The 22,509-nt window shown below is 39.9% G+C and overlaps 1 protein-coding gene across 2 annotated transcripts in view; it reads right to left on the bottom strand.

Moving 5' to 3' along the window:
* Positions 1–18,257, bottom strand: part of Prosalpha5 (proteasome alpha5 subunit) — an 86,661-nt gene extending 68,404 nt beyond the window's left edge. The window contains exons 1-2 of one of the 2 annotated variants that reach the window (XM_067146456.2): positions 18,140–18,257; positions 17,675–17,743 (exon numbers count right to left, since the gene is read on the bottom strand). In XM_067146456.2, coding sequence (XP_067002557.1) covers positions 17,675–17,743 — 69 coding nt within the window. In that variant the 5' untranslated portion in view covers positions 18,140–18,257. The remainder of the gene's footprint in view (positions 1–17,674; positions 17,744–18,139) is intronic. The other variant, XM_067146457.2, reaches the window with a different exon arrangement.
* Positions 18,258–22,509: the final 4,252 nt, after the last annotated feature.

Genomic DNA, 22,509 nt, shown 5'->3' with positions numbered 1-22,509 from the left:
CTTTTAGAACTCAACACAGACTGATGTCATTATCTACTGTGGCAAAAGAAACCAATATCCTTGCTCAGCTGTAAAGAAACCAATGCTGATAAATTTAAAAAAAGTCAAGTGGACTGTATTGCGATTAACCTGTCTAAGGCACTTGATAGGGTGGATCATGGGAGACTACTGGCTAAAATGAGCGCAACTGGGCTGCTAGACAAAAGAATGACCGAATGGGTGGATATATTTCTAGAAAATACAACTCAGAGAATTAGAGAAGGCAAAGCTTTATCTGACCCTGCAATAATTAAGAGGGGAATTCCTCAAGGCAGTATTATTGGATCTTTAGGTTTTCTTATATACTGTATATGAAATAGATGAGTAAAGAAGTGTAATCAGAGATAAGACTTTTTGCAGATGATGTTCTTCTGTATAGATTATAAGTTACAAGATTGTGGGCAACTGCAAAATGTCCTCGATAATGATGTGAGATGGACAGTAGGCAATGGTGTGATGATAAATAGTGTTAAAAGTCAGGTTGTGAGTTTCACAAATAGGAAAGATCTTTTTCTATTTTTTTTTTTTAAGAGTAGCGCTACAAAAATGTTGCAAAGTTTGGGCTGGGAAGACTTGGGAGAAAGGAGACGAGCTGCTCGACTAAGTGATATGTACATTAAATCAATAAAAGTAAATATCCACCTTTTGATAGACCTACTTATATTATTGCTTTAAGCAAATTAATTATTTATAGTACATGTTTCGTTCCTTGGGAATATCTTCAACTATGTTACAATGCATAGGTGAAATTCCAAAGAATTTTTCGTCTTCTCATAAAACATCATAAAAAGTACCTTGTTATGCTTAAAAACTATTTGAATTTAAAAGATAAAAATAATTAAAATTTGTGAGGAGGGTTGAGTGGGGCAGTGAAATAGATCTACTTTGTTCTAACCTACAAGGACATACTATATTGTTTTACACTTTATTTTTTTCTACCTAATGAGGTACATTACACATCAGTTGTTACGTCCACCTTCTCAACACAATTTCCTTGTAACTGTATGCCCTTTTGCCATCAATGTGTCAGTCTCTCCAAACCTTTCTGAAACCTATCTTTCGGAGTGCTGCGTACCCATGCCTTGACAGAACGGCGTTCACGCAGAGGTTTTTTCATGTTCCTGAACAGGTGGTAATCACTTGGTACCAAGTTGGGAGAGTATGGTGGGTGTGGGAGCACCGTGAATCCCATTTGATCAATGGCAGTGGTAGTCTCTCGGCTAGTGTTGGTCTCATCACCAGCCACAAGCCTAGCCATGAAGTCGGCTGGATCTTGATCATGGCGTTGCAAAAGTTCTCTGCACATGTCCACACGCCTCTGCTTTTCATCTGCAGACAAGAGTCTAGGCACCGAGGTGGATGACACCTTCCCCAGCTGTAAGCGTCTGTGCACGATCAGCTGCAGGGTGTTTCGGCTATTTCCCGTGGCTGCCTCCATTTCCGTAAATGTGATGCATTTGTTTCCTCCTGTTTGACCCGTTGGCTGGTGTTGACACTGTCACATTCCTTCCAGAACTGGTTCCGTTGTCCACCGATGTGCGCCCTGTTTTACAACCTTCCACAAGTTGTAAACTGTTTTCTGTGATGGCGCAGGATCTTTACAAACTGGCACCAAACGCTGATTAATTTCTGCAGTGGTCATGCCTTCTTTAAATAGGAACCAAGTCATATAGCGCTGTCCCTGACAGTTGCTTTCCATGTTGTCTCTCCTACACTGACAGTGTTGTTATGAAATGGCTATGACTAGTGCATTTGTTGGCTCCTGTGCGTGCGCTGCTACCAAACATTGGAACAAGACACTAGTTACATGTCACCACTTTCAAAAGTAAAATGTAAAGCATACCTGGATGCACAAAAAATATTGTAAAACAATATAGTACGCCCCGCATATTTTAAAACAATTTATATTCACTTGAACAGATGTTAAAAAAATGTTGGTTTCCAGCACTTTTGTTCACTGTGATGTGTATGTTTCCTAGTTGTTCATTATTTAAAAGTTTTTGAAAAATAATTTTTTCTTGTCGATGTTCCGTTTTTATCACAAAACTGTTGTCTTCAGCTGCACTTTTTCAAGGCATATGTTAACGTAATAATTATGTTAGCATGTATTTCAGAGCATGCTAATAAAATTATTACTATTTTGAAGAAACTCTTTTCATTATAACAACAATAAGACAGGAATCAGCTTCAGAGATTCCGCAATAAACAGAATTCAAGAGACTTACTTTTATAAAACTAAAATAAAAGACAACATTTGCCTTGGAAAAGTGCAGCTGAAGAGAAAAGTTTTTTTGATAAAACAGAACATCGACAGGAAAAAATGATTTTTCAAAAACTTTTAAAATAATAAACAACTAGGAAACATACACATCACAGTGAAGAAACGTGTTGGAAGCCAAAAATAATTTTAACATCTGTTCAAGTGAATAGAAATTGTTTTAAAATAGGTCAGAACAAAGTAGATCCATTTCTCTTCCTATTTCACTGTCCCACTCAACTCTCCTCACAAATTGTAATTATTTTTATCTTTTAAATTCAAATAGTTTTTAAGCATAACAAGGTACTTTTTATGATGTTTTATGAGAAGACGAAAAATTCTTTGGAATTTCACCTATGCATTGTAACAAAGCTGAAGAGATTCCCAAGGAATGAAACATGTACTATAAATAATTAATTTGCTTAAAGTGAATACAAGTATCAAAAAGGTGGATACAGTATATACTTTTAAAGATTTAATGTAAATAAGATTTGATACAGGAAATGAAGCTGATTTCTTGCAATAAGTGGTATTTTCCGAGCTGTCAGTGGAAAGATGCCATAGAATGACATTAGTAGACGAATAAGTTTGAGTGGTGCCTTTAAATGTAGGAAGGACCACAACATGAAGACAAAGCTTGAATTCAAGAGGACAAATTGGGGCAAATATTTGTTTATAGAAAGGGAAGTAAGGGATTGGAATAACTTACCAAGGGAGATGTTCAACAAATTTCCGATTTCTTTGCAATCATTTAAGAAAAGGCTAGGAAAACTGCCACCTGGGCGACTGCCCTAAATGAAGATCAGTAGTGATTGAAAAGCACACACCCATACCTGCATGTTAAGTCTAACCCTTTATGCCTCACTTTGCTCAGTATACATACCGCACTATAAACAAATCAAGTGTGATTAATAAAAGTTTGGATTTTTCCCCCTTTAGCCTATTTGAGATGATGCTGATTTTGTTTAAAGGGGTCTAAAAACTAGGTCATTGGCCCCTGATGACAATTAGTCAAATGAAGGAGAATTAAAACTTACTGACTGACTAGGATGAGGATGTTAATGTAAATGTGAATAAAAAGTCTGTTACTGATTTTAACATTTTTGTAGATTTTATTTCATTATTAGAAATTGGCAGCTACAGAGTCAATTTCTCATTGGTCAGATAATTCTGTATTCTTGGTGACTGTTGCGCACGTGATGTTTCAAGCTCATCATCAGATTTATGTGAGCCATTGTATAAGCAAAACAGATGCATGTCTGATGCAATGAAGTTTTAAAGGACCATTAAGCAAATGGGTCTTGCACTATTATCTGCGCACTTTTTATCGATAGATTTGTGTACGGGTTTGAGGAGTAAGGAGGGAGCAATTCTGGTTCCAGTAGTACTGCCAACTGAATGGAAATGAAATCAGAATTGAATCAATAATATGATCGATTGATATGAATTTTGCTAAACCTCTGTTATCTTAAGCCAACAACTGTGTCACACACACATTATATAACATTATATAACATTTATCGATACAAATCTTATTCCTAGAGTGAATTCTATAGTTTGGCTTTGCTGCGTAAATAACAACAGTACTAGTACGTAAAGGGTACGCCAGATGTCGCACAGCGATGCATAAGCGATTCATATTTTGTGTTTCAAAGGTTGCCAGTACGAATCTCGAAGATTGCCGAGGTCGACCAATTCAGCACTAGGGTGTAAATCTATCCAAAAAAGGTGCGCAGATAATACTCATTGTTGTTCTACCACCTTTGATTTGCCATCACCACTGTTGATACCTGCCAACTCACCCTCAACTACAATACTGAAGAAAAATAAGTTGCGTAAGAAACTAGTTTTAAGGACAATTCAATGTGTAAATTTGCTCTTTACATTTTTATTGCAACAATATTTCTACCAATAGGAAATGAAAAGCTCTTCAGTCTGTTGAACAAGCAAGTTCAATATAAATATTACACTATAACACACCTCTAACAAAAACACACTATTAAACAAGAATTAAAAATACGTACTGTACTATTAAACAAAGATGATGATAATGATGCTTGTTGTTTAAAGGGGCCTAACATCTAAGGTCATCGACCTCTAATGGTACAAGATGGACAATATGATATTATAATTAAAATTTTAAAATGTATCCACTGACTAGAATTTAAAACAAATGAAAATGAAAAATGATTGTGACTAAAATAATCAGTGGATCTAATCTGCAATGCCTTATTTTCATTAAAATGATAGATTATGTTAGAACAAGACAATGACTTAAAATGCAACAATATATCATGCATATTACTATTTTTAAAAAACACATTAAAATATACAAACACAAACTAAAATAGAGTCAAATTAATAAAACGTGGAGATTTGCCGTCTTGTGCTGTAAATCTCGACGGCTACGCGCTCTTACGACAGGACCACACTGACAGACGAGGTGGTGGATAGCCTTTTACTACAGGAACGATTTAAAATGCAAGATTATCTGCACCTCAGACCCAAGCCTTCCCCTGCAACCTGAGTATATGTTCGTTGAACTCGACTGTAATAAGAAAATATTAATAGGAATTGTATATAAGCCACCTAGTATTAGACAAATGAAGGACTTCGAAGCAGCTTTAACGGATCTTATCTCGGTTTACGAAGATGTCATAGTCATGGGTAATTTTAATACCGACTTGTTAAAACAAACCAGTGAATCGGATAAGTTGTGTCACATATTCCATGCTCTGAACCACGTCTACTAACCTGACCACTCGACTCGCACTTTAATTGACCTTATAATTGCAAATTAACCCCAGAAAGTCATTAAGCACGGACAGATCCCAGCTCCTGAGATTTCAACTCACGACTTATTGTACTTATGTTACTCTATCCGAGTACCGAAGTATAAAGCATGATACGTTATTTTAAGATACATAAAACATATTGAATTAAATGACCTACACAATGAAGCATATAACTTACCGTGGGAACACATACGTGATCTTCATGACATTGACTCAAAGGATAACATATTCAACTCATTAGTGCTGAACTTGTATGACAAACATGCTCCGGAGAGGCAGGTAAGATTTACCCGCCCACCTTCCCTCTGGCTGACGACTGAGATAAGATCTGCTATGGCCAGCCGTGACCGTTGGTACAGACAATTCAGATGAACACGTGACAAAGATGACGTTTGAGCAATACAGGAAACTGAGAAACAAAGTTAAACAGCTAACTGGAAACAGTAAATGCCACTATTTTCAACAGTTAGCGGGAAATACTGTAATAATTTAAGCCAAACCTGGAAGAAGTTGCGATCTTTGGGCATAGGCAAAGCAGTAGAACAGCATTTTCCCACCATATCTCTAGAAACCTTAAATGATTACTTTTCTCAGCCTAAAGTAGGACCAGTTCCATTACCGGCTAATCCCACAAACTTAGTATGCTGTTCCGAGTGTGACGAGTTCTCCTTCCACACCGTTAGCGCAAATAATGTTAAACGTGTGCTGTACTCTATCACTTCTGATTCAACAGGTAATGACGGTATCTCGATAAAATTAATTAATAACATCATCAGGGCTGTATTGCCAATACTGACTCAGATATTAAACTACTGCCTGACCAATGGAGTATTCCCTAACGTTTGGAAAGACGCACTAATAAGGCCTATCCCGAAACACACTACCTTGGATTCTCCATCAGATTACGGAACTGTGTCCATCCCACCACCCCTCGCAAAAACACTCAAACGTCTGATTCATGCACAAATTACTGTATACCTGACCCAAAATTCCCTCCTTGACCCTTTTCAAACCGGCTTTAAAAAAGGACACAGTACCACGACAGCATTACTGCGAGTTACGGGCGATATCAGACATGCGATTTCTGTCTTAGATCTGCATCACACGGGAATTCGTGAAATGAAATGCCTTTACTTTTCTCGCTCTGTCTTTTGCAATACAGCACACAGCAACCAAACACCGTGTAAATAATATGCCGGTACCGGTACCTGCAAGTAAAAATTGTACTTTAATTAGATAATTGCCAGCTTTCATTTTATAAGTAGACCGTACACTGTAGTTTTTTTTTGTTTTATTTGCTTTACGTCGCGCTGACACAGATAGGTCTTATGGCGACGATGAGGCAGGAAGGGGCTAGGAGTGGGAAGGAAGCAGCCGTGGCCTTAATTAAGGTACAGCCCCAGCATTTGCCTGGTGTGAAAAAGGGAAACCACGGAAAACCATCTTCAGGGCTGCCGACAGTGGGGCTCGAACCCACGATCTCCCGAATACTGGATACTGGCCACACTTAAGCGACTGCAGCTATCGAGCTTGGTGTACACTGTAGTAAACAAATACAAAATACGAGGATTGGGGCAAAAGTCATGGCAACTATTTTTTTTCTTGTAGATATCTGAACGGATCACAAACGTATATGCGTCGTGTGGAAGTTCTACAGGCATAGTGTGTATGCAGAACAACAGACGGCTCTGTGATAGCTGGTAGTAGCGCAGCGAGGGCTGTGAAATCAGTTGGTTGGCGAGTGTCGTGCGAGATGGAAGTAACCCGTGTTAAGCAGCGCGCTTACATCAAAATATCTCACTCAGTTTACAAAAGAAGTACATTTATTGTTCCACCTATTCAATACAATCAGATTGTACATTCACTAGCAAACTATGAATGAAGTGGTCATCAGGGGGTGGCTACTGACGAATAGTAGATGCAGTTTCTATACCAGAATTATTTTTAAAATGTATTTTCCTTATCACTTATGTTGGTTTTAATAGAAACCTATTTCTGTATGTTTGTATGGCATGGGACTCTTACTGTTCTGGCAGTGAGAGCCAGTGTGATTCTGACCACGATGTCCAGAGATGTGAAGAAGACTTCCCTTCAACCTCCCAGGACGGTGTTTAGCTCAATGGTTGTTGTGACAACCGTGATGTCACCTGCTACAGTTTGTATGCACCATGTGGTGAAGTAATGAGAGAGATACACATTTCCTGTTCCAGTGTAGACTATGTTGTCTTCTTTAGTGCTGTTACTGTTTTAAATATGAATCCTGTTTATGATATAGCATGTGTTATATTAGAAACATATATGTCATAAGGGAAAGATAAGAAGGAAGTTTCAACTTGTGGACAACGTACTGAATCTCTACAAATATGTGATACGAAGTGAAGTGAACATTCAGGTAAATACTACAATCTTAGCTTCAAACAGTCATGATTTAAGAAATTTCCACGGTTGTGCTCCTCCCCAACTCTGCAGAAATTGTTTTGTTGGACATGATTGCTCAATATGTGGAATAGAGAAGAATTTGGAGCTTTGTTGAATATAACAAGATCATTACACAAACATTCAGATTCGGTACAGCATTCAGTAAATCTATATAACTCAATCACAGAGGAGAGGTTAAGAATGCAACATAGTGCAGTTAATACAATGTCATAGCCCACTACCCATGGCTGCCAATTTATGAACTTAGGTCAGGCTAGTGACGAACTTAGATTAGGCTAGTAACATGATGTTATGCTAAACAAGTGATGTGCAAAACTTAGCACACTGGGGCGAAACGCTGGCAATCAGGAATGAGTTAGCTGGAAAATTTACAATGTCCAATAATAATAAATAATAATCGTATGGCTTCAGCTACTGTGTGCAGACATTTCAAGTTGACGTCATCTGGCTGTCTGCTCGTCGATTTCGATGTTCCGTTTTACTCTCGGCCCGCAAGATGGCAGACCGAGTAAACCGAAACTCTCTTGGGCGTCTATGGCTGAGATTTAATGAATTTTGTCGGGTAAACACCAAATGTGTCACCTGAGATCTTTTACATGCCGACATCGTATGACATGGAGTGTCGAATGGACTTTTCTCCGCCCTTCAAAAATCCGACTACCTCTGCCGGGTTTGAACCCGCTATCTTGGGATCTGGACACTCTACCACTGATCCACAGAGGCAGCTTACAATGTCCAATAACGGACCATTTATATTGGTATTATAAATTTACTCATTAGGGACAAATATTTCAGGTTCCCTATGGGAATCAACATCCATATCAAGTTGCAGGAAAGTCTAGGAGTGGGAAGGAAGTGGCTGTGGCCTTAATTAAGGTACAGCCCCAGCATTTGCCTGGTGTGAAAATGGGAAACCATGGAAAACCATCTTCAGGGCTGCCGACAGTGGGGTTCGAATCCACTATCACCCGGATGCAAACTTACTCATTCGGGACAAATATTTCAGGTTCCCTATGGGAATCAATATCTATATCATCTGATAGTCAAGCAGGCATCAATTTTTGGTAAAGAGACAAAGTCTCTCATAGTGCATTGGCACTGCCGGTGGCTCCAAGTAGCCTACGCAGTGGCTTCCACGGTATGCACTAGCCAGCGTCTTGGTAGGTACCAACTGATGAGCCCAACCTAGCACACGAGGGTGAAACGCTGGCAACCAGGAATGAGTTAGCTGGAAAATTTATAATGTCCAATAACGGACCATTTATATTGGTATTGTTGCAAACTTACAGCCGCGCGCCCCTAACTGCATGACCAACTCGCCTAGTCTTATTGAATAGATATAATTTCATCATTAGTTGACGCCATGGGGGTGAAGGTGAGATACAACAAAAGTACAACAGGCTGTATTTCAGGTCCAGACCACTTGGAAGCGCTGCAAGGCGTAGAGTCGCGTCTTGATTGGCTGACTTGCCTCGTGGCCTATGCTCGTAAAATGGAAAATGGTGATTCAGTTATGTACTCTTTAATACTGTTTAATTCTGTATGGTTATGAGAAGAAGTTGCGACGAAGAAGGAAACAGTTAAAGTTTTTAGATACGGTACGCTTAATATCCAAGTGTTGTATGTTTGAGTTCTGAAGTTTGCAATTTCATTGTAAACTACATGTAATCAGAATATAAACATTGTTATTTTCTGCCCGAAGATGCTAAGTACAGCGAAGGTAAGTTATGGAAATATAATTGTAAATAGTGTATTAAATTATACTTTTTCATTCCTTCCATTTCTTTGTTTTCGGCATTGAAACTTTGTTTATTATACGTCATGTTCTTTATTTCAGAGAGGTACCGGTAACACCGTGAGGTTAAAGTACTCCTGCAAGTTTCCAGTATGTACAAGTGGCTATTATGCTGATATTACTGGCAACCTCAAAATCAAGAACAAGCATTTTTATAAATTTCCTAAGAAAACAAAGAAGGATGTTCTGAAGCAGTGGAAGCATGTGTGCCGTGTGAGTGATAGTGTAAAATGTTCCAGTTTTTTGTTTGTGAAGACCATTTCCTTGAGAAGGACTTTGTTAACCACACTAGGCTCCGATTAAATTATGAATGTTGTTCCCAAACACCTGGAACTTATCCCCTATAATCCATGTAATTTAGAGATTCCCATGTCAAGTACCGGTAATAGTATTTCACGAAATAGAAATGAAATTTCAGTAATTTCACAAGCAGGATTTGTAATTTGTAATCCAGATCTTTCAGTGCTAAGTGATGTTGAAGGGACTGAAAGTGGAGAAAAAACACAATCTGATATGGATGGAGGTATCATTTTTTTGTCTTCACCCATAACAGAGACAAAACAAAAGTGTAGTGTTATGATGCCAAGAAATTCCAATATATTGAGGAAAATCTAAATGAGGTCAGCAAATCATTTATCAATGCTCAGTTACGGAACGCTAACAAAGCTCCATCTGCTATGCGGTGGAATATTGAGGATAAAGTTATGCCACTTTCAATTTATAAACGTGGGCCTCGCTTATATAGATATTTGGCTACTCATTTTTATCTTCCCTCTGTCAGGCTTTTGAAGTCCTTACTATCTCGAATACCTTTCGACACTGGTCTTAATCCATCCATAGTTGAAGTGCTAAAAGTAGAGGTTTCTAAAATGTCTGACAATGACAAATACTGTGCCCTCCTATTTGATGAAATGTCACTAGAAAAGGGGTTATATTATGAGGCTAATAAACAACGCATATGTGGGTATGAAGATCTTGGTCATTTAGGAAGGTCACCTGCTCTAGCAAATCATGCATTAGTTTTCATGTTAAGAGGTATTCACAGAACTTGGAAACAAATTACTGCCTATTATTTCACCACAAATTCAATAAGTAGTGTAGCCTTACAGCAGCTGATTGTGTTTATTATAAGTAAATTACAGGAACTTGGGTTGAAAGTTGTTTGCACAGTTTGTGACCAAGGCTCGACAAATCAGAGAGCATTAAGAAATCTTTGTCAAGCTAATTTAGATAGGCCCAGCCCATTCCATTTTCTTGTGAATAGTGAACCAGTTGTTGTAATATATGATGTTCCCCATCTTCTAAAAAATACCAGAAATGTTTTAATAGAAAATAAGATTCAGGTTAATGATCATAAGGAGGTAAAATTTGAATACATTGAGAGGGTATTCAATATAGACCAAGAGAAAAGATTTAAAACTTTGCCCAAACTGAGAAAACATTTCAACTTCCAGGATAGTTATGTAAAAATGAAAGTTAAAGTTGCTGCTGCACAGTTAAGCCATACTGTGGCAGAAGCTATATACACAGCAGAATTTGTGGAAACAATTGACAACTTTCTGGATTCCTTGAACAGTGGTAATCAGAATACTCATGAAAGTAAGCTGTATAGATGTGCCCTTTCAGGAAATTCTCCACACATTGAGTTTTGGAACAACTTTCTGAAAGAGATAGGTACCTGGAAGATAATAGACCTTAAAACTGGTAGAGACAAGACATGCATGTTTAGCTTTATTGATAGGTGGCAGATCACTATAAGATCTGTTATATTTTTGTGGAATAGGTTGAAGAAAATAGGATTCAAATATCTTAATTTGAAAGCTCTCAATCAGGACCCCTTGGAGAATGCATTTTGTTGCATTCGACAGCAGGGCATTTCCAACACAAATCCTACACGTTTTCAGTTTATAGCAGCTCTAAAAACCTGTATCATAAATAATATGGCTTTGCTCTTCAAGACTATGAGTAACTGCGAGAGTGATGATTGTTTTCCCCTTAGCAATTTATGCCAGTTTTTGAAGAGTGCTGATGATGACAATCCAGGAGTAAGTGGCACTGGCTATGTTGATCCTGAAGGCATAAATTACAGTGTAAGTCAGACCGGTGAATCCCACTCCGAACTGTTGGAAGACAATCAAGCTGTGACATATGTAGCAGGATATATTTTGAAAATTTTAAATGTAAATAATGAGTGTGATGTTTGTAAGAGAAATCTGTATTCACCTAACTTGACTGAAAGCCATTTATTTACATCTTTCAAAGAAAACAGTTCATCAACTAACTTGCAGTATGCCAGTGAACAAGATTTTCTGCTTCAAATTCATGACCAACTGTATATATTTTTGGACAAATATGGTCATACAGGAGCATTAGAAGATGGTTTTAAAGGTGTATTCTCTAGGCCAGACTACTCCTTTTGTAGAAAACATTGTCTCGAAAATGTAATTTTGCAGGCAGCTATAACATTTCTCATTTACAAGTATGTAAAGGATTGTAAACATTTGGTCAAGAGGAAGTACTCAGTTGAACATGACAAAAAAGTTAAAAAATTCAAATCCCAGTAAACCATGTTCTTTTTGCTATAATTTATTATCAAGTTAGCTGTATATAGGCCTAGGTAGTTTTGAGACTTGTGTAGTTTTATAGGCTGTATGACTGCTTGTCCTTTTTGCTGCCGCCAAGATATTTTCTTCATTGGTCGATTGGGTTTGCTTTGCCATATGTTGGCCCAGGTAATTTAGTTTTAAGACTTGTGTGGTTGTAAGTGTTTTTTTGTATAGACTGTGTGAGTGCTTGCCTTTTTTGTTGGCATAAAGATTGTACTGTATTGTATTGTATTTCATCCACCTGTACAGTGATATTTTCTTCATTGGTCGATTGGGTTTGCTTTGCCATATGTTGGCCTAGGTAATTTAGTTTTTAGACTTGTATAGTTGTAAGTGTTTTTTGTATAGACTGTATGAGTGCTTGTCCTTTTTGCTGGCACGAAGATTGTATTGTATTGTATTTCATCCAAGTGATCATACAGTGATATCTTCTTCATTGGCCAATTGGGTTTGCTTTGCCATATGTTGGCCTAGGTAATTTAGTTTTAAGACTTGTGTGGTTGTAAGTATTTTTTGTATAGACTGGATTGCTAGTCCTTTTTTGCTGGCACCAAGATATTTTCTTCATTGGTCGTTGGGGTTTGCTTTGCCAGATGTTGGTGGCCTACGTAATTTAGTTTTAAGGCTTGTGGTTGTAAGTTTTTTTTTTTTTTGTGTACATACTGGATTACTTGTCCTTTTTTGTTGGCACCAATATATTTTCTTCATTGGTCGTTGGGGTTTGCGTTACCATATATTGGCCTAGGTCATTTAGTTTTAAGACTTGTGGTTGTAAGTGGTTTTTTTTTTTTTTTTTTTGTACAGACTGGATTGCTTGTCATTTTTGCTGCCACCAAGTTATTTTTTTCATTGGTCAGTTGGGTTTGCTTTGCCATATGTTGGCCTAGTTAATTTAGTTTTTAGACTTGTATAGTTGTAAGTGTTTTTTGTATAGACTGTATGAGTGCTTGTCCTTTTTGCTGGCACCAAGATATTTTCTTCATTGGTCGATTGGGTTTGCTTTGCTATATGTTGCCCTGGGTAATTTACTTTTAAGAGTTGTGTGGTTGTAAGTACAGTATTATAGGTGTATAGCCTATTGTATACTGCTTGCCCTTCGTTGATTAGGTTACATATTGTCATATGTAGGCTCAGATATTTTAAGACTTGTGTGGTTGTTTATATTATCTGTATATATATATATTTATGGTTCATGGTGTGGGTTCCTGTAGTCACGTCCTAGTTCATGAACCATGGGCAACGGTTGAGTGGCCTAGCAAGTGGTCCTGAAAGTTGGGATACCAGTTGCTATGGAAGAGAAGTGGGCATCTCGGACATATTCTAAGTAGTGGCCCTCCTTGTGCTCAGGCGGCTAGGACTATAAAATCCACCGGTGGTCCCATAACCTGTTAGAGGGAAGCATTTTCACTCACTGGGACTGTGTTAGTAAGGTTAGATTAGCACCCTTCTTCGCAGATGATTAAGGGTACAAAAACTACAACAAACAAATTAGACCGGAGTATATGGATAAGATTTGTGAAAATTTCCAGGGATTAGACAGCCAGCAGGTTCGGGATAAAGAAAGAGGATGGGTGGGTGGTATACCAGGTACGTAATGGTAGAAGCAGCAAGGGAATGTATAGGAACAACTATATGAAAATCAGATGGATCCAATGCAGGACTTTATTCAGAACAAGGAGAGAAGACTAAGTTAGGACTGAACTTGATGTACGATCAGCTTTTCGTTGTGGGGTCATGTAAGACTAATGGATGAGTGGTGATGGTAGGTGTTATTGTTTCAAGAGGGAGTAGGCAACCATCCTCTATCCACACTAATCAGAGGGAAGAAATGGAAGGATCTGACACTTGAAAAATAAAGGTACATGTTGAAGGAAAAGGGCCGCAAAGGGTGGGAAAATGAGAAACTCCCTAAACCTTCATATGTAATACTGTCAGCCGGAAAAGAACAAGAGTTGATAAAGGGAGGTCAGATAGCATAGACAGTAAGGAGCCGGGCACAAGTAAGTGGAAGCAATGCTAGGACTCCGCTAAGGGTCCTGTGGTCCCCAACCCATGCTCCCAATTTCACAGCCCCTCTTAATCGTCTCTAACGACAGACAAGAGATATCGTGGTGTTGTTCCATCGTCCCCAACCATAGGAAGAACCAATGGATGAGGATGATTCCTAGGAGAATGATGGACTTAGTCATGGAGAGTAGTAGGAGAGGTAGGGTGACACCAAGACAATGATGGTTAGACAGAGTTCTAAGCGATTTAAAGGTCAGCTCCCCCTGCAGGTGGGGTGGTAGAATAACACCCATGGTATCCCCTGCCTGTCGTAAAAGGAGACTGAAAGGGATCCCAGGGACTCCAAACTTGGGAGCGTGGGTTGGCAACCACAGGGTCCTTAAGCTGAGTCTGGCATTGCTTCCAATTACTTGTGCAAGGCTCCTCACTTTCATCTATTCTCTCCGACCTCCCTTGGTCAACTCTTGTTCTTTTCGACCCCGATGGTATTAGGTTGCGAATCCTAAGGAGTCTTTCATTTTCATGCCCTTCACGGCCCTTGTCTTCCTTTGGCCGATATCTTGATTTTTCAAAGTGTCAGATCCCTTCCATTTGTTCTCTGTGATTAGTGTTATATAGAGGATGGTTGCCTAGTTGCACTCCCTCTTAAAACAATAACCCCCCCACCACCACCACCACTCAAAGGTCGGAGGTGTAGAACTAAATGAAAACCACAGAACTTATTGATATACGAGGGCTGTGAAGAGACACACAGTAGTTAACTCACAGAGGATTGTAGACTATATGGTGGAGGGCATAACCGTCTACTGTATAATGATTTTTATGTGTATTTATTATTTTTTTTTTTTGCTAGGGGCTTTACGTCGCACCGACACAGATAGGTCTTATGGCGACGATGGGATAGGAAAGGCCTAGGAGTTGGAAGGAAGCGGCCGTGGCCTTAATTAAAGTACAGCCCCAGCATTTGCCTGGTGTGAAAAAATGGGAAACCACGGAAAACCATTTTCAGGGCTGCCGATAGTGGGATTCGAACCTACTATCTCCCGGATGCAAGCTCACAGCCGCGCGCCTCTTCACGCACGGCCAACTCGCCCAGTATATGTGTATTTTATTGATGCTTGTACCTACTTTTGCTGAAGGCATGGTACCGTATTCTCTTCATTAACTGATGAAGGCCTAGGCAATTTTAAGACTTGTATGGTGGTAAACATTTGTAGTTTAGCAGGAGGTGCCTAAAATTTAATTTTTAAATACCTGTTATTGGTTCATCGAAAAGTACTACATAACAAAATTTATAGAGAATACAATTTCCAACCACTTATGTTTTATTCAATTTTACCATACCGACTATGATAAGAATGGTGTTTCAGAGTCGGAAGAAAACTAAATGTGAAGGCCTACAAATTTTTTTTATTTTTACATGTTGTTTCACGTCGCACCGACACAGATAGGTCTAATGGCGATGACGGAACAGGAACGAGCTTGGAGTGGGAAGGAAGCGGCCGTGCAAGGTACAGCCCCAGCATTTGCCTGGTGTGAAAATGGGAAGCCACGGAAAACCATCTTCAGGGCTGCCAACAGTGGGGTTCGAACCCACTATTTCCTGAATACTGGCCGCACTTAAGTGACTGCAGCTATCGAGCTCAGTACCTACAATATTGAAAGTGCATAACATTGATCAACAATATTACATTGACCATTGTTTGTGGTGATGTTCTTTGTCTCTTATGCTGCCGCTTAACTCCGATAGATGGGATTACTGCTGCATACCAAGTATAACAGCCTGACTGAATATTGGCGGGAAATAGCTGAGGAGTTAGAAAACTTTCTTTAGCATGCCATTCCTCTGGTTCACACATTTTCTGATACCGTACTGCTGGTATGTTACTCACTGGTTCATCATAGTATTCCAGCTATTCGATCCCTACTCTGATGTGCTGTTTTGAATGAGCAGTGTGCACTCTTAAGGCAGAGGCTCACTTAGTAGTACTGTTAGTAGTAGTGGTATGACCTGGTCTAGAATTACAATTTAGGCCTACTCCAAGTTATAGCACCACACCTCACTATATAACTCAAAATTCAGCCTTGAAGAGAGCGGTTTCTTAAAACGAGCTTCTTCCTCTTCACTTTTATTAAATTCTACATTCATTTTATTCAAATTTAGCAGTGAAGAGGGGGTTTCTCCCCTGGCTTGGAGGAAAAAATTGCCTCCAAGTCAGATAGATTTTTCTGCTGCCAGTGTAGTGAATTGAGATTTTCCGACTTATCAGGTATGGCACAACTATAGAAAGGGACACGCAAGGATTAGTAACACGAGCCACCACCAGGTGGCGCATGCGAGTTTACTGTCGCACTAGAAGCGCTTAGAGGGAGCGCCGAGAGGAACGACAATGCTGCCAACTGTATTTCTTGCATTTTAGAAACCCCTATATGACATTTTTATTGCCGTACGGATAGTATGAGCCGCGGCCATAGTTAAGAGCCTCTCGAAGGGAGTGTGGCTCCCGCGGGAGCTCATGACAGAGATTGGCCTAATGTGCAAAAATACCTTAAAGGTAATAAATAATCTTTATATCTCGCACCAAGGCCATTTCAAACTTCCCTGGCCGCTTCATCATTTTTTTCTTCTGCAATGGTTGGTGACACAATCGCGGCCTCATCCTAGGTGTCAATGACGTCATCCTCTTCCATATGTGAACCAATCACCATTATAAGCAATGGAGTATGGCATCTAAAACAGTATTTTTGGTTATAAAAACAAATATACTTCTAGGGGTGGGTGGGTTGGTTCCTGGCTAGCGTATTGAACACATCCCTCTTCCACAATCATTTTCAGGTGAGAATAGCCGCATTTAAAGTAACATTTTATGTTATAATTCCTGCGTGTCCCTTTCTATATTTCTACCATCGGGTACTCCTAGGAAACAGATTAGTAAAAGGGCACAGTTTTTGTCTTGGGACTCTCCACTATTCGACCCCCCCCCACCGAAAAAAGACTGTGTTCACGGATCACGGCTCTCTGCGGCCTGGTTATTCCAGCTCTGGAACTTTGGATTGTCAGATCTGCAGCGTAGTACTGTTTGTTAAAAGTGAGAATATGTGTGGTTTTTCATTTGATCCAGTATTTCATGTGAAATCATTGCTTTTACTTGCGCCATTCGTACTGACGTCATTGTAATGACCTATGTTTATTTCAGTTGGGAAAACCACTATGACAGTCTTTCTGAGGATGTAAAATGGCAGGTGGAAAGTGAGTGTCTGCTACTATAATGCAATTCCCCAACCTGATTGTGACTGATGGTACGCAAGCGGGCCTACCATTACAATGAAAATTCTCTAACGCAGTCTTCATATGAGAAAAGACGTTCGGTGATTTCTCCGTCGCGTTTCCAGGGCAACGTTAAGAGCTATGCAATTTGATACAGTCTTGCCCCTATCTAACCTACAATTCTGTATACTGTATACAATGTAGAATTCCGTAACGAAGCACAGGTACATCAACTAGTTCAACTATATATCCAACAATAGCTATCGAAGTGAAGTTATATTGTGTCTCATCAAGAACTGTATTGTAGGAAAGGTTTTTCATCAACAATGACCTGTAACAGTCCCAAGTTTATAACACAATAATTTCAATCTTGTAGTAATGACCAAGTTAATTATTATAAAAATTATCAGTACAGTATCACGGCAAAAGTAATGCTTACAATAGTAGGTAACAAGTGTACAGATTTACCTGAAATAATCTCCCCTCAGGGGAGAAGGTGTTCACTCCTCTGTCATATTCAGAGCGGGTTAAAAACATCTAGAAAGAGAAATATAACAGACATTATAATTATCTGCAGCGACACGAGAATGGGAAATTAAATGGATATTAATAACATAAGATTCATGTAAGAATGACACATCACTAAAAATGTACACTCATCTTAAAATAAAGAAATTACGTGGAATACTCAAACAATACCAAAGCAGAGTACAACAGTTTGTGTTACTACAGAACTCACAAGACGTATTCATCGTTTTTAATATTTAAAGGCACATCAGCAACGTGATTCTTCGTCAACATAACCTAAGAAATCACCACTAAATATTTTAGAAATAACTAAAATAATCCCAACTTAGTCACGAAATGCTTCCAACTTTTTTTAAATAGCCCCCTAAAGATGAAAACTGTTACATTTATTCCAGTAATATTTACCTTAAACTTTTATCAACAAAGGACCAGTTATCACACAATCCAAACAGCACCGGGAACCGCAGAAACAACGAAGTCACGCCTCGGCCTTCTCGATACCCTCTATACTCTTTGATACCAGCATCGGATGCAGATCGAGCAGGCAGTAATACCAGCTCTAGCCGTTGCCTACGAGATACACAAGGCCGGGAAATACAGCACACTAGACTCGTCCTCGAGATACTCCCGGCAAGTGCCGCTAGAGTTCTCTTTACTGTTCTGTCTCGCCCGTTCATTACAACACGTTCGAATATGAAAAACTATAAAAATTCATTAAAACTAGTAATTTCAGAAGGCAGCAAACAGATATGAGATCAAAGATAGACCAAGAGCATTTGTTTGACTTATTTTCTACAACGTATTTCTTACAATATGCTTAAACGAAATAAGTAATTCACGAAAGAAGCAGAGAAATCTGATGGCGAGTTTGTCACTTCTTGCCGATTCCTTTAATTGTGCCTCAGAGTATCCGATAAGCGGATCGAGATTGCGGGTTTAATTGGGTTTAATCGCCCTTTATCCAATTATCAGCGATCCAATCTTTTCCTCCGCACTTCTGATATTTTGACATTCGTATTGAAGCCGCTGTTTGGTGAGCGATGTTATGCCCGTAAAATTAAATTTGTGTTCGCCTCTGTGGTGTAGTGGTTAGTTCCGGAGGTCCGGGTTCGATTCCCGGCCCTGCCACGAAATTTGAAAAGTGGTACGAGGGCTGGAACGGGGTTCACTCAGCCTCGGGAGGTCAACTGAGTAGAGGTGGGTTCGATTCCCACCTCAGCCATCCTCGAAGTGGTTTTCCGTGATTTCCCACTTCTTCTCCAGGCAAATGCCAGGATAGTACCTAACTTAAGGCCACGGCCGCTTCCTTCCCTCTTTCCTGCCTGTCCTTTCCAATCTTCCCATCCCTCCACAAGGCTCCTGTTCAGCATAGCAGGTGAGGCTGCCTGGGCGAGGTACTGGTCATCCTCCATAGCTGTATCCCCTGACCCAAAGTCTGGTGCTCCAGGACACTACCCTTGAGCGGTAGAGGTGGGATCCCTCGTTGAGTCCGAGGGAAAAACCGACCCTGGAGGATAAACGGATGAAGAAAGAAGAAGAAAATTACGTTCGTTTTAACAGGAATAAAGCTCCTAAATGACCAATTTTAGCATGCTTTTCAATTTAGTTTGCTTTTTGGTCAAGTTCAGATACCGTAAAACTTCTTTTCTGATTTCATTACCCGTATTCTACTTCTCAATTTACAGATTATTTTCTGTAATCTGGTATTCAATTTTCTCATCCGTATATTTTTTAGATTTAACAGAGATACGCGTAGACTTTCCTTGATACAGAAACGAGACTTGTACTCCTTTTTCGTTTGTGGCTGACGTATGAAGATATGGTATATTCATCGTTATCTGAATCGGAACTTTTACTAAATTTTGATGACAATACATCATTTTTGGACGCTTCCTGCGTTTGACATTTTCCTGTTTGTGAACAGGATACACAATGAAAACAGAAGGAAATTTGATTGATGTGCTTACACTGAAATCTATTTTATAAGAAGAATTGCTAGGTACCTAAAGAGATCCTACTATATCACTTTGCCTAGAAATAGTTTGCTTCCATTTCTTCCTTAAACCGCACTCAGAAGGAAACTATGGAACGTCAATTTTCATGCTTTTTAGTATCATACGAAATAGAGAGGTACACAACAGTGCACCTTCTTCTCAACCTCACAGACATTCACTGACAGAAACAATATTCACAATAAATTGCACAAAGTCAACACAGCATCACAATTAGGCTACTCCGCATATCACAATGTTAAACGCCGCCAAGAACAGAGCGGAAACCTGACATCTAGCGGCCAAACCGTGAACACGGTCGGGCCGCTTTTACAGCGGCAAATTAATAGATATGTCCCGGCCTTGTATATCTCGTAGGCAACGCTCTAGCGTACAGAATAATCTGCTTGTTGCACGGAGTAAAGATTACGTCTTGCTCAATAAAAAATGTCTCCTCATAGAGGTAAAGTAGTAAGAAATTACTTTGCGTGATAAAAAATCGTTTCCCGAATAACTTTATTAAGATGAATTAATTAGGGCAAACACCACTGGGGAAAGGTTTCCTCCCAAAAATTATTATTGTTAATAAGGAAAGTGCACAAACGTGCAGAGAGTTAAGGTTCATTATTCTTTGCTGTATTCTATTAGTGATTTAGTGCGCTTGTGGCATTCGCTGAAGTGGTAGCGCTTACAGGCCTTCTCGCAGAGGCTGCATACACACTCTGGTGAGGGTTCGTGGAAATTGTTTCTTGTGCATAGCTTGTGGTGGAAACCGCGCACCGCGAGCCTAGGTATGGCGCTTTGTAAATTCTTGTTTCGTCCCGTCCAGTTCCGATCTAGCATCGCATCTGTCGCGTAGAATTCGGGCCAGATGTCCGCTCTCTTGTTTTGTCTGTCCCGAAGTAGGTCCGACTCTTGTTTCGTCCCTGGCAGCTGTTGTCTGAACCTCAAGTCTTCTATGAGGAAGGACGTTTTTGCAAGTTCGAAGGCTAGTCTCGAAGGGGCGTATTTTGAATTCCCAAAGTTCTCTTTAGGTATCTTGCATTCACACACTCAAGGGTCGAGAGGTCTCTAGTTGTCAGGTTGTTCCATATGAGCTCAATGCTGTAGGTCAGAATTTGCATAGAAAAGTGTTAATGCAGTGTATAGTGCTAGTCTTGTCAGATTTTTAATGTCATAAATGGCTTTTATGGCGGCGGTTGCCCTCTCCCGCATGTGAATTTTGTAGGATGATCCCGATGTTTGTAGGGTGATGCCTAGATACTTGAAGGAGTTTACGATCTTTAATTCTTCCGCTCCGTAGTATATTTTCCCTTGGCAGAGGTTCTACCTCCCCTCCTGAAGATCATTTGCACTCTCTTGTTGGTATTCAGCTGGAGTTGGTTGTTTTCGACCCATTCTTGGAACCGGTCTACAGTGTCTTGCACGGCCTCCCTGTCGTTCGAGCCTTATACGATGTCATCTGTGTAGAGGTAAATTTTCACTGAGTCCTTTTGTAGGATGTCTGTGACGTCTGACATGACGATGTTGAATAGGGTTGAGCTAATCGGGTCTCCTTGTAAAACGCAGTTGGTCTGTACTATATTTTCTGAGGTCGTCACGGCATCTTTGATTATGATTTTGTTGTAGGTGAGCAGCGTTTTGATAGCAGCTGTTGTTGAGTTATCCTTTCCTGTCATACTTTCAAGTTTCTTCATGAGTATTTGTCTGTTCAGCAGGTCAAAGGCTTTTGTGAAATCTACGAAGACTGTGTAGAATTTCCTCGACGGGTGTCTTCTAGGAGGTTAGCAAATGCGTGAAGGATTCCTCTTCCCTTCCTGAATCCGAACTGTGTCTCCGGCATTAAGGCGTCTGTTAGTGAGTAGAGTCTGTTCGTCTGGAGAATATCTTGAAGATGTTGTTCTCAAGTGCAATTCCTCTCCATGCGTTGAGGTCCTCTATGTCGCCTTTGCCCTTGTATAACAAGATGATGTTCGACTTTCTCCAATCCTCTGATATTTTTCCTGATGTGAGGCATTTGTTAAACAACATCGTCCACAGCTGGGCGAGTTGTTCAAGAGTTTCTATGAGGTTTTCGTTGAACACCTCGTCTGGTCCTGCTGCTTTTCCTTTTTTAGATTCTAGGATGGCTTGTCTTACTTCGACCTCGGTTATTGGTTCAGATTCTATGGTGTATGTCTCTTCGGTTTCGTATGCTTGTTCTAAGTTGTTCTTGTTGTAAAGCTGAATGAAGTGCTGTTCCCAAATATTCATCGGGATTCCTGACACTCCTGCTCTGCTTTTCTTGATCGCTATAAAGGGGTCCTTTAGGGCTTCTGCTGCTTGTCTTTGTGCATCTGCTTCCGTGTAACTTGCTATTTTGAGCAGGTTTAGCTTCTTGTATTCTTTTCTCTTTTGTGCATATACTTTCAAGTTGTCTGGTGTATTTCGCTCTGTGGAGGAGGTGTAGGGCTTCTTTTCTGGTGCGGTAGCATTCTGCGTCAAACCAGGGCTGTGCTATTCTTGTTTTCTTCAGCAATATCGCACTATGTACTGTATATACAACAGAATGGAGTCCAGTGCAGATTGGAGCAGTCCTTCTTCTATTAGCACCGAGCTCGATAGCTGCAGTCGCTTAAGTGCGGCCAGTATCCAGTAATCGGGAGATCGTGGGTTCGAGCCCCACTGTCGGCAGCCCTGAAGATGGTTTTCCGTGGTTTCCCATTTTCACACCAGGCAAATGCCGAGGCTGTACCTTAATAAGGCCACGGCCGCTTCCTTCCACTTCCTAGGCCTTTCCTATCC

This window comes from Anabrus simplex, chromosome 4, assembly GCF_040414725.1.
Source record: "Anabrus simplex isolate iqAnaSimp1 chromosome 4, ASM4041472v1, whole genome shotgun sequence".
In the NCBI taxonomy this organism is placed as follows: domain Eukaryota; kingdom Metazoa; phylum Arthropoda; class Insecta; order Orthoptera; family Tettigoniidae; genus Anabrus; species Anabrus simplex.
Note: the sequence above shows the minus strand (reverse complement) of the source record. Positions and strands in the feature narration are given on the sequence as shown.